Source organism: Littorina saxatilis, linkage group LG3 (genome assembly GCF_037325665.1).
Source record: "Littorina saxatilis isolate snail1 linkage group LG3, US_GU_Lsax_2.0, whole genome shotgun sequence".
NCBI lineage: Eukaryota > Metazoa > Mollusca > Gastropoda > Littorinimorpha > Littorinidae > Littorina > Littorina saxatilis.
This window is the reverse complement of record NC_090247.1, coordinates 48,462,325-48,478,824: the sequence shown is the minus strand read 5'-3', so window position 1 is coordinate 48,478,824 and position 16,500 is coordinate 48,462,325. Positions and strand designations below refer to the sequence as shown.

The window sequence follows — 16,500 nt, the reverse complement described above, 5'->3', positions numbered from 1 at the left end:
AAAATGTTGTTTTTATAAACTGCACCTCAAAGAGAAAAAGATGACAAAGACAACCCAACAAGTCTGGAAGAAATCGGACATTTATTGTGTTAACAGTGGACAAAAATGTGCGTACATGCTGTTCATCACCCTTACATCATGTCACAAGATAAACATGCCAATTAAAAGGAAACCTGAATAAACAGCTTACAAATTTCAGTTGCAAATTGACAAAGGAAGCCAAAAGGATAAATATGTACAAAATTCAAAATAAAGTAATTGGAATTACGTTCCCGACAAAAATAAACAGCAGGACAGTTCATCACCTTACAACAATGTGAGGGCCTCAGTTAAAAATAGCAAAAACTTACAGAATTATCAGTTAATATACATGGAATCACATTCATGTACCGATTAGCATCTGTAGCAGATTTCAGAGTGATAATGCAAGCAAATATTTACTTTTAAAGCAATGAAATGTTGAATTGTATGAACAGCAAGTTTCTATTCAGTACAAAAACTAGAAAATCAAACTTAGGTCGCACGTTATCTAGAAAGTCATCTGAAAAATCATGTCAAGTGACATAAATTATCATGTTATCATCAACGAGACAAAATTCAAGTTCGTGAACAAGAAACAATTACATAAATTACTCATCCATCTTTTCTGTTCATCACTTTACAGCGTGACAAAGTCACATTTCACATATTAGTATCCAAACGGAACAGAGCTAGAACACAATACACATATCCAGAACACACACATCAAAGGAGGGTAACATCAATGGCAAAAAAAAACTTGTAACTTGAAGCACTCAAAAGTTATCACATGAAAACTGGAGATGTTCATCACATTACAGCAAACTTGTCAAAAAATTGAACATAAATGACTGTCCTGTCTGCATAATTCATTTAACATGTCATTAAACAAGTTACATTAGGTGGCAGACATAAAATATAGAACATTGGAGGAAAAAAACGAGCATAGTAAGATTTAGTGACGCCAATAAGAAAAATGTTCATCACCTTACATCACAAGATGAACACATAATGAGACCCGCAAACCACTTTGGTGACAGAACATAAGCAAAATAAGTGAAAATGGAAGAATATATATGACTTAAGATTAAAAATACTCCAAATATGATATGTTCAAAAAAATAATGTGAGATAGAGAAAACTTTGGTGTTTGTTCATAACTTTACACAAATCAGATTGCAGAGATCTGATGTAAGATGATGAACTGTGCATGCTCATGTGACTTGAAGACATTTTGTAATTAGTTGAACATCCCAGATTTTGAACTTGACACAAGTAAAAGGTAACTGTTTAAAAAATTCCAATCAATGACAAAGGAAAACAAAGTTACCTTTGTTCATCACTTTACACACATTTGGCAATAGATGCTTGCTGTAAGGTTATGAACTACGCCAATTAAGTAATTCTAGGAAATAAGTTTGATTTTATCAAAACTATATGAAGATCCGTGGTAAACAATTAGATTAAGGCATTTTTTTCATGACTGATTTCTAAAATAACAACAAAAATTGCTAACTTTTAGATCAGTGTAATTTATTTGTTGAAAAGTGATGAACTACGTCGACATTAGGCATTGCATTTGTCTATCAAAATAACAACATGCTGACGGTTTTATTTTTTTCAAATTATTGGTGAAATCATGCCAGTTATGATTATTTCTCCAGTCTTTCATTAAATTGTTTCTATAAAATGTAAGTTCATCACTTTACAAAAGATCGATACACATTTTTTTTTTTTTCACATGTAGGAATCGAATTGAAAATTGTCTCAAGATCGGAAACTACGCACAAGTACTTGCTAAACAATACAGAAAAACAAACATCGTTGCATTGTGACAAATTAACAAACTACAAACATTTATTCATAGCCACGCAGTTCATCACTCTAGATAACACAATTACAGCAAAACATTTACCTTTACGTTCTCTATTTCCTTCGTCCATGACGACTTCATTCACAATGACGCTTCACCCTTTATTGATTTCGCGCCAAAAACAATGGAATGTGACCGCTCACACCTTTCCGATAAAATATTAGTCCGATGAAAAATGTAGTTCATCACGATGCATCTTACAGCAAATTGACACATTTCACCTATGAAGCCATTTTCTGTACAAACTACAACGCAAACCATGAATTTTGATCCAGCAAATAATACTCGGGTCTAGTCTCATCAAATATTTGAGTGAACAACGGCGATTGTATTTTTTGGATAACTCATTGTAGTGAACGATTCATCCGCGTGTTTCCTTACGACAATACGTGATGAACATCACTTCGTTTGTTTCCGGAAAATACTCGGCGATGCATTGACCGTTTCTGCCCGAAAGATACTCTATGATTTCATCAGCCTTTGCAGAACAGAAAAACTTCATTTTCTATGTTATGTCCTCGAACACTATCGCAATAAATTAATCCAATTAGACCCACTGTAAAATGTCACAAACAAATCGAGAAAACTCGGCCGATAGTTAGCACAAATTGCGTCACAGCGACCAAAAGAACAACATCGGCTATCGACTTGAAGTGAAAACGGAAAGGTAAACATGTCTTAGATCCAAGAAATCTCTTTCCGTTGTCCTTCTGTGGCTCTGTTCACAGAAATTAGGCCATGAATAACCCGAGTGGGGGGAAAGTGGAGTTCGACGCCATTTCTGAGCCAAGGCCATATATTATATGTTAGGTTATTGACCAAGGCGAAGTGTCCATTTCAGCTTAACTTTTTGTACAGTTTAAAATTGTAGGTTTTTATAAGATTTTAGGCAAGAGTGTGTGTGTATGTCTTATGTCTGTCTGCTTCACTTATCCTCTTACCTGTCTGTCACCCTGTCCAATCTTATGGGAGTAGGGGTGTCTTGTATTTTAGTGACTTTTGACTATTGTAGGGTGGAAGTTCAAAAAGAATCTATTATTTGCATTATTACTAAAGAGTATACATTATAAATGATACCACCACCATCATTACCCCTCTCTCTCTCTCTCTCTCTCTCTCTCTCTCTCTCTCTCTCTCTCCCTTCTTTTATCAGTATTGTAATGTGATGTTATGCTCCGGCCATACTTAAGTGAACGGTATGTTATATGTCCGTCTGTCGGTTAGGTCCTAATGTTGTATGTCTTGTATACTTGCCATTTACATATATTTATTATACATGTTGAAGGATGAATGAAGATACATTGTAGACGGATGCATGTTATGGATTAAAAGCCCCACGATGATGTGCTTGGCAAATACACAAAAACAAAAAAACAAAAACAAAAAAATATAGCTTGTCAAATCTTAAAAACATTGCCTTTTAACTCAAATCTCACCATGTCAAAAGAATGACAGTTCATACTCAGGGGATTTAATTATCAAGCAAGACATTGTTGCTGAAATGAAACGAAAACTGTATTAACCAGTGCAAGTATGCAACACACTGAAAAATCATACATTACGCATGCATACTAATCAATACAGGTGGAAATACTCGCACTAACACACACATAATTATTATGTAAGCACAAACATGCATGCATCACTGAATAAAAAAATCGAACTCCCACTGTGTCACTCGTACTGTCGTACAGATTTAGGTCACAGCCACAAATCATATCATGAACGCACACACAGCAAATGAAGTGCAGCACTTGATGAGTAAAACTGACTCATGATAGTTGATACATCACTGAACTACACACTTTCTCTCATTAAAGGCAGTCTCCAGAATCAGTTCAACTTCAATGCAAATTGTGGCCAGAATGCGTCATCATACTGAAAAGGTCTCACAACAATGAGCTTTTGTCACTTGAAAGTGATTCTTTCTTTCTTTATTTGGTGTTTAACGTCGTTTTCAACCACGAATGTTATATCGCGACGGGGAAAGGGGGGAGATGGGATAGAGCCACTTGTTAATTGTTTCTTGTTCACAAAAGCACTAATCAAAAATTTGCTTCAGGGGCTTGCAACGGATATGACCTTACTGGGAGAATGCAAGTTTCCAGTACAAAGGACTTAACATTTCTTACAGTTACATACTGCTTGACTAAAATCTTTACAAACATTGACTATATTCTATACAAGAAACACTTAACAAGGGTAAAAGGAGAAACAGAATCCGTTAGTCGCCTCTTACGACATGCTGGGGAGCATCGGGTAAATTCTTCTCCCTAACCCGCAGGGGGTACTTGAAAGTGACGATTCCTGAGAATTTCTAAAGTTCTATACTATTACAGTGAAACCTCCCATTTAAGACCCCCCCCCCCCACATTAAGACTCCCTCCCTTTTAAGATCCTGTTTTCTCAGATTTTTTGTTCATAACCTCTGTAAATGTACCCCCATTTTAAGACTTCCTCCTTTTTACATTTAGTCAAGTTTTGACTAAATGTTTTAACATAGAGGGGGAATCAAGACGAGGGTCATGGTGTATGTGTGTGTGTGTGTGTGTGTGTGTGTGTGTGTGTGTCTGTCTGTCTGTCTGTGCGTGTGTGTGTGTAGAGCGATTCAGACCAAACTACTGGACCGATCTTTATGAAATTTTACATGAGAGTTCCTGGGAATGATATCCCCGGATATTTTTTTTTCGATAAATACTTTTGATGACGTCATATCCGGCTTTTTGTAAAAGTTGAGGCGGCACTGTCACAGTCACACCCTCATTTTTCAATCAAATTGATTGAAATTTTTGTAAAGCAATCTTCGACGAAGGCCGGACTTTGGTACTGCATTTCAGCTTGGTGGCTTAAAAATTAATTAATGACTTTAGTCATTAAAAATTTGAAAATTGTAATTAAAATGTTTTTTTTATAAAATGATCCAAATAATTTACGTTTATTTTATTTTTCATCATTTTCTGATTCCAAAAACATAAATATGTTATATTTGGATTAAAAACAAGCTCTGAAAATTAAAAATATAAAAATTATGATCAAAATTAAATTTCTGAAATCGATTTAAAAACAATTTCATCTTATTCCTTGTCGGTTCCTGATTCCAAAAACATATCTATAGATATGATATGTTTGGATTAAAAACACGCTCAGAAAGTTCAAACGAAGAGAGGTACAGAAAAGCTTGCTATGCAGCACAGCGAAACCACTACCGCGCTGAACAGGCTCGTCAGTTTCACTACGTTTTACACAAGCGGCGGACTACGGTCATTGTGAAAAAATGCAGTGTGTTCAGTTTCATTCTGTGAGTTCCACAGCTTGACTAAATGTAGTAATTTCGCCTTGCGCAACTTGTTAAGACCTGATTTTCTCTGATTTTTGAAGGTCTTAAAATGGGCGTTCCGCTGTACATGTATACATGCACTGGTTAACACAAATCAGTACACCGCTCCCTCTCCCCCACCCAAATAAAACAAAAATCATACCTCATCCACTCCAAGTAACATCACTTGCTGTATTTTGTAGCGAGTAACGTCTCCATCACTGGCCCCTTGTGACCGGTTACGACCAGTCTGGAAAGGACGCAGTGCTTCTCTGATCTCTGCCAAAGTCTTGTGATGATTCTCCAATCCTTTCTTGGTACCACCGGCGGCGCCGGACTTGTCGGCTAAGTTTGGGGTGCTCTGCGATAACTCTGTTTTGAGCTGCATGCCGCCCTCCCCATCCTCCTCCAGTTGGCTCTTTCGCAGGTGGCTGAGGCTGTCACGGATATCATTGAGCATCTGCCGGTTGTTACCCACAAAAGCGGCTAGCAGAGGTCGCCTACCCCCTCCTCGTTCGGGTTCTTTGCGTATCATAGGTAGTGTGCAGGCTCCTGGGCGCGCCAAGCGAAAATGAGGGTGGTTCTTGCAGGTGAGACATACGCACCTATCGTGCTTTTTCACAAGGGAAAAACCTGCACCGGCACCACACTTCACTAACACACATGTAGCAACAACGTTGATCAGGTAAATCCAAAAGGTCACTCAGAGAGTGAGTCGCAGGGGCGAATGCCAATGCTTATATCCCTGCTCTCACTTGGGCTGTGTCAAAGGTACTCCAAGACACTGACTGACATTCAAACGTCAAATTTCAAAAAGTCAACACAGGCGAGAAGGTAAGTAATCCATCCAAACGAAAAGAAAGTTGAAACAAGATGTTGTCAAAGGCGTGGACGGAGGAGGGTGGCACCTGTACGGCATCAGGTGCAATCTAGGTTGATCCCTCTCACCTGCATTCCGTCATGATGATGTGTTGAACACAGGGCCCTGTGCTGCTGCTGGCTTGGCAGCTGGTTGCTGGTTAGCCTGACCTTGGCGCGGGCTGCAAGGTAAGAATTGGAGCAATGGAGTGTGTGAGAAGCACGCATTACCTACACAAGTCACTACACACGAGGACGCCGCCGACGCCGCATGCACGGCTCTCTTTTTCTCTCTATTGCGAAGGCCAGCATTCAAGCACACGCATAGCGAAAAGAGCGCCCACTCCTACAACCTGTATGTCTACCTGGCGCCATCTAGTTGATCTACTGTCCCGTTCGTAACAACACTTCTGTCAACATTCCTAACAAACCAAAAGCCCCGATGAGATAAGTGTGAATAACTAGCCCTTGAATGTGAAGGTATGGGGCCAGGGAGAGGGTCTGTCATACTCGCTACACTGCCTACCTTTACTTGTGTCGAGGAAAAAAGCGATACGAATTCCCTTCACCATTATGAGGTCATCACATCAAAACTCGACACCTACCGTGTCAAACACAACGAAATATTTGAACGTTCTATGACCAGAAATTACCTAAAACTGTTGGGAATCGAATTCCTAAAAGGTTAGGCTCTTGAAAATGAGTTGATCGTGTCCAGGGAACCTGGTACACTTGAAAGATCTACCTATAAACAAGAGAAACGAGTCTACCCTTTCCGCCATGTTGCTTTCTATAACGCAAGCTGCCCACTGCAAGTCAACAATTTTTCTTAGTGTATAGGAATACTGAATTATCCTGACGGCAATGACACATACTTAAACAACCATTTACGTTGAATAGTTAAAATGATAACATAAAAATGTCGTGTACTTACTTGAAATTTCTTTCGATGGAGCTAACACAGTCCGGACACCCGAAGCCCATGGGCTGGCCTACTTCAATCCTAGGGGTGCAAGCATAGGACGTGACGTACAACTCGCTTTTTCTGTCGTTAACGTCAAAATCACACCGTTTAACGACACTCACCGCTTTTGTTTCATAGTCTTGTAACATTCTACACCGAAAAAGTTATGTTATCATGTTAGTATCGCTTTTGACACAACTGCAAACAAATATGCGAGGTGACTTCCCTACTAGGTGGACTCTCCACAAGTTTAACTGTGATTGACACAAGCCACGCCTCTAAGACATAGCTGGCATTCCACAGTGATCATGTGTTTTATCTAGTGTCTCGAGCGCTGTTTCCGTGCCCTCCGCGCGCTGTCCACCCATTCATACAAAGAGGAGAGACGGGCAGCACTGGTCAGGCAGGTGTTATGTCCACGGCAGCGATAATAAAGGGGATTGGGGGCCTCGGGACTTCGGTAGCGGCGAAGGGACAGACAGACCACTTGCTTCATGTTGCCACTTTCATGACCGAAGGTCGAGGCGATCCGAGTACATGCTTTTTTTTTCCCCAAGCCCTCTTGTTGTCACGTTTGGGAATTGGAGCGGATGTTTTTGTGCAATGTTGTGGTGGCTGTGTTTGTTGAATGGCTGTGCATTTGATCACTCGAAATCAGAATCCACGATCACGCCTCATAACTCTGAGTAATTGTTACCGTTCGTTTAAAGGGGCTGTCTCACGCTCAGTATGACTGGGAGTCAACTCGTTGTTGAGGCGTGTTTTCAAACTCACGACAAAAGTGAGGGCATTGACACTGCAGATCGGCTGGAGAATCACATGCATGTATAAACCAATGACAACAAGTTGGTAATCAGTCTTGAACTTTAGCGTGTTAAATTCATAGCTCAGAATCCAGTGACATTCTTTAATACTTATTTTTGAAACAAGTCCATGTAAGCAAGCCAAAGAACATTTGTCGTGAAATCAATTGACAGATTGAGCATAATTAATTAATTTGGTTGTTCAATCAAGAAAATGCATCGAAAATGGCGTACGTTGTCAACCATGGGACATCATTTACACGAAAGAGTTGTCTCCCTTGTTCGCTCATACGGATAATTCCTTCTTTGACCCATGTAAACGAAATGCATTCGTACAGTTCATCGGAGTTCATTCCGTAACTTCAAAAGGATCTAAAATGACTTGTTATGATTACAAGTGCAGGTTCTACAAATTTGGAGACTTAAATGCCTCTGAATTCTGAGCTATGAATTTAACAAGCTAAAGTTCAAGATTACCAACAAGTTTTAGTAATCTGTTGTAATGGTTTAGAAAAGTATGTGACACTGAATCAACGCCGTGGCCAAAAGCTTTTGATTATCAGTTTTACTAGTTTTAATTTTTTTGTGATGTAAAAATGCATGTGACAATCAGCGACAAAACTTTAAAGATCATATTTGTAGTATGGAAAATTCAATGACTTTACTTTGCTTTTTGTGCCATATAATAATATAAGTGACCCTTCAGTCAAGTTTTTCCCCCCAGCCGTTTGGTCACTCGCGGTGGTCATGTGACCCGCCTTTGAAAAAAAAATGTATCCAACAAATTTGCCAGATAGTCAAGTAAAGTGCCTGTCATGCCATAGAAAGTTTGAATTAAATCAATACAATACAATACAATGATACTTTATTATTTCACTTGAAGAGAAATTACATTGTGGCTGAACACATAATAACATTAATTACACATGCACGCACGCACACACACACACACACACACACACACACACACACACACACACACACACACACACACACACACGTACACGCATATAAAGCGCCATTTAAAGTTAAAACAGGAAAAGTGCCATTTAAATTAGAAGATTTAAAATAAATCACAGTGCTATACAACCAGATTATTTGTTTAAAAGTCGTACAGAGTTTGCGATAAAACTTGACCTCCCACGAACAGTTTTACATTTTGGCATTCTAAGTCTTGTTCCAGAAGGAAGCAGTTCAAACTGACGTGCTAAAACATGACTTTCATCCGCAGCAATCATCCTCGCCTTTTTCACAACATACGTACCTTTCATACCACTCACTCAGACTCTCCTGCTTCTGCCCCACAATCTTACTACATGTACCTACATTGATTCACAATTTCGTTCAGCACATTCTTACTTTGCTCACTCAAGCCTCCATACCAGCTTATACAAGAGAAGGTCGGGACAGACTGCACACAACTTTGATAAAACAGCCACTGTAAGACCTGTGTGTGTACATTAAAGATATCTTACTTCATGCAGTAAACTCCTGACTGACATTTCTTGTTGACTCAGTGACGTGGCTGTTAAAGCTCAGTTTACTGTCAAGCACTGTTCCTAAGTACAGTATTTGTATTTGTATTCACTCACCCATTCCGCTTTCACACCATCGATTTTATCTCAAAAACATATAGATCTGGAATAAGACTTGGTTTCTTCCTAAAATTCAATTACCATTTCTTTTGTTTTTGTCACATTTAAATCAAGATAGTTTTTTCTGCACCATAAGTGAAACTTTGTATACGTAAGCCCACAATTTGAAAGGTCTTGCCGTGTGGCAGTGTCATCTGAGTATCTAATGACTGATGTTAAAGTATTGCCTCTGCCAGTCATTTGTTATGGGGGCGAGGACGCCCCCATTCTATACGGATAGTTTCGAGGTTGACCATGGGCAGCGCCATTTTGTTGTGAAATACGTCATCAGTTTGTGTACACAGGAAGTTGTGACATCCGTCACCCTATGGGAGGGGTGGAGGCAACATTGTTCATTTGTAGAAAGTTGTGACATCCGTCACCCTATGGGAGGGGTGAAGGTAAAATTGGTCATCACAGAGTTTGTGTAACACAGGAAGTTGTGAAATACGTCACCCTATGGGAGGGGTGACGGCAAAATCGCAAAAACATGATAGGTCGCATTGTGCAGGGTCAACTGCAACAAACTCAAACCGAGCCATTCATTCCTAATTGTATTTGAGCGACTTATATACCGACATTTTTATTTCTTATTTTCAGCACAGGTGTAGGAAAAATCATGAACCAAAATGTTATTTATTTTCTAATTTAACATTTTTTTTACAAATATGACCATGGTCTTTTAAACATACAGTGACATTAAACATTGTTATGTTAAAAAAAAAGAAAAAAGAAAAAAAGCTTTTGTGCACAAATCAAAAAATACATTGTACATTTTACCTACAGGCCAAACAGTGTCTGTTGGCGGCAAGGACCCAGCAAGTTGCTATCTTTAGATCGATTAAAAGTTGTCAAGAACAGGCGCTTACATTTGGATGTGTCCACTGATAGTAGGTTTGGTTGTGATCAATCAGAATGATGTGGGAATAAAAATGTATGACAGTTTGGTATGATGACATGTAATTCAAATATGCTGAAATGTAATATTATACATGATATAATATTATTATGGCTGTTGCCATGACCATGAACCCCAAGAAAGGTTTAATGTTATGTAAAATCAAAATACCAAAATCAAGCACCTACTAATCTGGTCTACGGTGCGGGAAGATTCTCGCGCCGCGCTCATTGGCTCAGTATTGAACTTGTGTCAAGGCCGATGCGCGTAGATTCCCAGAATGTTTACTTTCGGTTGGATTCTTCGACAGCATTCGCAGAGGTGACTGCCGTTACAGAGGTGAGTAAAACTGACCATCGAAAGGAAAATAAGATTCATATTGGTAATACTAATAACATACTTGCACAAGCATGTATCTACCAAAACTGTAACACCCATATACACACATTTCACATGTAAACCATTTGTCCGCCCCCTGTCGATATTTATCGACTAAGTTCCTTGTATACAATGTAAAAAGATAAGGAGATAAGACTGTGCCCTGTGGTGACCCTGTAGATATAGAACTAGATGAAGGCAGAGCACCTTGGTAACAAACTGATTGAAGGCTTTTGACAAGTAAGTCTATGGTCCATAAAATAAGCCTGGGGGTAACGTTGATTTCTAATAACTTCTTTGCTAGTAGATGAGGGAGAATGGTATTGAAAGCAGATGAAAAATCAATGAACAGAATACGTACAAAACAACCAGAGGTTTCCAGATGAAACGTGAAAGAACATTTTAGTTGGGGCACGAAATGTGTTGTAATCGACGCCAGTACAGCCTGATTAACAATTCAGTCAACCACAGGTGCTGGACACAGTACTCATATTTTGACGTCATATACGCTTCGCGTTTAAAGCTGACATCACTAATTTGCTTGTTCAAAACTTTCAAACAAACTCAAAATGATGCACATGATGTAAAACTTCGTTTTTATCGCTTGTTGATGTTTTCAAGTCGATTTATTTCCGTTCGACAGGTTACTTCATTTTTGTGTTGATCACCGCAGCTGATCACTCTCAATCTCTTTCAAGCCCGTAAACACACACACACCGTGCACACACACACACACACACACACACACACACACACACACACATACACACACACACACACACACACTCAGTCACTTACACACATACACACACACACGGCACACACTGGCACACACACATCTGCAACCAAATCCTTGAATTACCCTATATTTTCTGTTATACTGAATGAAATAAACATTCCATACTTGGTCAGTCATTTATTAAAGATGCTGCTCCGCTCAGAGCTCTGTTAAAGCTACGATTTGTCTTATTGTCGCAGAGTCAAAACATTTACACAACTATCCCACAGGTGCATGACTACGCATACATTTAGTGTTGCCAGCCAAACGAAAATGTATGCGGTTTGTCAGTTCCCATATCAAAAATCAAGAATAAAACGTATTTATTCCGCCATATAGAAGAGCCATTGGTATTTGTCTGCATCTAAAATGTAATTAACATTTTCCGTGATCACGTTCTTGGGCTAAATGCTGTGTGCGGTATGCTAAAATTGAACCAAATACCACGTTTCAAAAAAAATGTTTACGTCAGTAAACAAACACAATGTCTTGACGTAAACTACCTAAGGTAGAAAACATTATTTCATTCGTCGAGAATAATAGTACCTGCTATATATTCCGACTTGGTCGTGTGACAGACGTTTTCTTCCACACGAGATTACGTTGATTGTGTAACGAAGCCGTCAGCTAATCGAGACATCAGCTAACCTGTTAGTCTGAAACTATAAGGACATCGGAGTTCTGAACATAGATGACAAAGATCCCGGAATGAACAAACATTTCGCGGATGCAGACACAGAAAGACGTCATGAAGAATGCGATGCTTCAAAAGATACAGACTGTGACGATGACTGAGTACACAAAACGTGTTTGTTCTCTCCTCTGTTGAAGCTGTGAGACATAAATGCTATTCCGACTTGGTCGTGTGACAGAGTTTTCTTTCACACTCGATTAGCTGATGTCTAACTCAGCCTGACGGCTTCGTTAGACAATCAATCTAATCTCGTGTGGAAGAAAATAGCAGGTAATGTAAGCTTTTGACGTAGGGGAAGGGCTCCTAATATGGACCGGCTCCTAATATGGACCACCTCTTGATCTGACAAACAAACGGCGCTAGAGCGCTAAAAACAATTTCATTCGCTGTATTCACCCTATCTGAATAACTTGCGCATGTCAAAACAGTTGCAGAAACACAAACCTTAAAACCGTTAGGCTTTTTATCTTTTTTTCACTTTTGGCAGCGTTCACTCTAACTTTGACGCCTAAAACGGACTCGTTTCTGTCCACAGCCAAAGCTTTTATCACACAAAAATTGCTATTTATGACAGCTAAGACCGTATTTGTTACATTTTAGCAGTTTTGACCCCGAGTTTCTACTGCAAACAAAAAATAATAGCAAAATCTCAAAGTATGTGTGAGTCCCCTAATATGGACCACCTTCAACAAATCGAAGAAAATAAAAGCTAAAGGCTATTTTCATTAATTCATTAACAAGCTTGCTGAAAATAACCTATAACTAGCCCTCGAGCTTTCAAAAAAATATATCAAATTGTCTTCTTTTTGCGGAAGTTGATAATTTCACTTATTTTCACTCTGTTTTTGATATGCTTCTTTAGTTTCCTGGTGTGCTTCAAATAATGCTCTCATCAACCCGAAACAGATAAATCTAAAGCATATTTGAATTAGTCTGACATGCACAATAAGTTGTATCGTGTTATTTTGAAGTATAGGGGGCTTTTGACAGTGATTCGTGAAGGCCGCTTCACTGGTCCATATTTCCCACGGCCATCAACATCGAACGCAGAAGAAGAAAAGAAACTGGTCCATATTAGGAGCCTGGGCGCCTAATATGGACCCTTTGTGATTTTTTATGTATTTAATTTTTGCTGAATGTCTATCAAAGCTATTTCACTCTAATTAGGCCTAACGGTTCACTTAAGAGAGAAGGACTACCAAACACAAAATGAAACTTTTTCGCAAGAAAACAAGCTAGTTATTAGCATGAAACAAAAAGTGGTCCATATTAGGAGCCCTTCCCCTAATTAGTTCATGCGTGGGACCTGATGATGAGCCTGGTCGAGAATGACGTCCTGCCCGGACAATGGTGAAAATAAAATTAATTAGTAAACGAACAAATTACGGTTTTCGACTCCTTCGAAGAAAGTCAATGAAACTTAAATAATAATAATAATAATGGACATTTATAGCGCTTCTCCACACCTCGAAGCGCTTTACAAGTTGGTATGATTTCATGAGACATGACTGAAAGCCCTAGAGGCTCTGTGTACCTGGACGTGACAAGCACAGTAACTTTAAAATAAGTGACCAATCAGTGTCTTTCAGTTTCAGTGTCCTTCTAACCATAATACCCATATAAACCAGTCAATGTCATACATGTGTGTGAGAGATCCAATGTCACGGTGTGTCAACTGATTCCGTTCATACACCGGATGTTTCCGTTCGTACGCAGGATGTTTCCGTTCATACAGCCTCATTTTCGGCACTTGCTTGGGGAAAAAACGTGGCGGTAAGTAGTGTGGGCAGCGCACTTTTGTGATATTGCAAGAATTAGGTAGCTAATTGGTTGGGCTATGTGTACCATAAGTGATATTGGACCTATGTGAACCATAAGTTGTATTGAATTTGCATCAGACAGTTTTGACGAAAACAGGTGTCCGTTCGTACCACTTTCATCAAATTGTTTCCGTTCGTACGCGTTATATGACGTTCGTGATTTTGGTTGATGCAAAGTCTTATGGTTCAAATAGGTCCAATATCACTCGTATAGGTGTACTCTGTCCATGACCATTGGAACACACATAACTTGTAGTAGGGGCCTGTTTCTCCATGATCAAACGAATGTGTAAGAACAGAAACGCTTTTGGTACGAACGGAAACATGTGATTTTGTACGAACTGAATTATGGCGTATGAACGGAATCGGCATGTGTTCAAAAGACAAGTGATATGGGTTTCTATAAACTTCTGTTCAAGCGAAATATCGTAACAGGCAATGGTTTTGGTGATCATGTGCAAATCAGGGGTCAGATTTGATAACAGAGCGAGAAAAACAAGAACATGTCCAAAAAAATCAGGCAATTCTGCCACGTTTGGCCCGCGTGTGTTGTCATGAGGATTACTAGCACCTTGGTACTTATCGTACACATACCTAATTATTGCAATATCACAAAAGTGCGCAGCCAACACGACTTGCCGCCACGTTTTTCCCCCAAGCAAGTGCCGAAAATGAGGCTGTATGAACGGAAACATCCTGCGTACGAACGGAAACATCCGGTGTATGAACGGAATCAGTTGACACACAGTGAAAGTGGAACATGTCAAGTCTTCGCCAAGACTGAATCTTTGCTGGCCAAAAACCATCGACAAAGACAGGTTTCCTGACCTGCGAGTGCCTGCTGTCTTGGCAAAGAATGTCAAAGGCCGACCTCATTAACATGAAACGGATTTTCTTGTTTTCGGCGCATGTTTTAAGTTAAACACCGGCAAACTGGATAGGGTACCCACAAATTAACCTTACAAAAACGTATGGTACCAAATAGAAAATCAACAAAAATTCAGAAGAGGCACAACTTGGCAACTTTAAACGGCTCACGAATAGAAAGTCAAATCAATTATCTGTTTAGAACAGGTTGCAAGTTTTGTTTAGCTATCTTGTGTATTCTTGTGTTGTGCCATTTCTACTGATGCAGGCGTTGATGTGATGAGCGGTCAAAACAGGGAGGTTTTCGTGTCAAGTTTGATGCGTACCATGACAAAAAAGCGCTGTATTTCAGAAATAACCCGTTGGATTGCTTTTTGAAACTTTCAGGATCTTATTCCTACATAATTTATGTGAGACGTACTTCGGGTAAAATTTGGGATGATTACAAGTATTTATTCTCAGATGTTATACAATCTTCCGGAAAAGGTCTCAGTGACCGGTTGGATTGCTTTGAAACTTTCAGGATGTTATGCCTACGTACGAGAGAGATGTGTTTCGGGTAAACATTTTATATGCATGTTTTATTACTAGTCATTGGTTTATGAACTTACGTTAAACAATAATTCACGACTTTGCATGCATTTATAATGTCACAAAGTGTCATTCGGTATGACTACTAGTGTAAATTGTATAGTCCTGCAAACCACAATTGACATTTTTTGGACGATTGCTGTCCTACAGGGAGGCCCAGTTATGCGTGACCGCAGCGTGTTTTGAGAGGCGGCACTCAGCGATAATTGCTGGTGAAAACAGTCTGAAACGGCGTTCCATTTATTACATTTAGTCAAGTTTTGACTAAATGTTTTAACATAGAGGGGGAATCGAGACGAGGGTCGTGGTGTATGTGTGTGTGTGTGTGTGTGTGTGTGTCTGTCTGTCTGTGCGTGTGTGTGTGTGTAGAGCGATTCAGACTAAACGACCGATCTTTATGAAATTTTACATGAGAGTTCCTGGGAATGATATCCCCGGACGTTTTTTTTCATTTTTTCGATAAATACTTTTGATGACGTCATATCCGGCTTTTTGTAAAAGTTGAGGCGGCACTGTCACACCCTCATTACTCTAAAGTATACATAACTTCTGAAGTACAGACAAATACTTTACCATTTGTCTACAATAATTCAAGGGAAATAATCACATTACGTTTGTAGAAAACGAGCAGTTTCTTCCCTTACAATAGGCGGATAGAAAAGTAACGAAGAGATTGGTTTGAAAGCAACGGGGGAAATAATAACTGATTACTTTCTCATGTTTACACGTTGATGTTGTTAAACCCAGATAAGTCTCAATGAAAGAATTGATTTTTAAGCGTCAACTTTGTGCAAACTCTTCCTCTCTGTCCAAACACCCCGTTTGGTAGACATGCGCACGATAAAGATCCCACACTCATGGCTTGATAAACACGAATACATGCATGCAGAAGTCCAAACAACAAAAATTAAATAAAAGTAGTGTGATTCTGTCGCTGCATGCTACCAGAGACAGGAAGGTACACAGTGTGTGTACTCTCGAGTCTCTGACGCTGTCTCCAGGGATACA

At 39.3% G+C, this 16,500-nt stretch overlaps 1 protein-coding gene across 1 annotated transcript in view; it reads right to left on the bottom strand.

Annotated features, from left to right (window-relative positions):
• LOC138962524 (serine/threonine-protein kinase LATS1-like) overlaps positions 1-7,186 on the bottom strand; it is a 39,516-nt gene extending 32,330 nt beyond the window's left edge. Inside the window, exons 1-2 of the mRNA XM_070334362.1 lie at positions 7,000-7,186; positions 5,371-6,247 (exon numbers count right to left, since the gene is read on the bottom strand). Of these exons, the coding sequence (XP_070190463.1) occupies positions 5,371-5,742 (372 nt within the window). The 5' untranslated portion in view covers positions 5,743-6,247; positions 7,000-7,186. The remainder of the gene's footprint in view (positions 1-5,370; positions 6,248-6,999) is intronic.
• Positions 7,187-16,500: the final 9,314 nt, after the last annotated feature.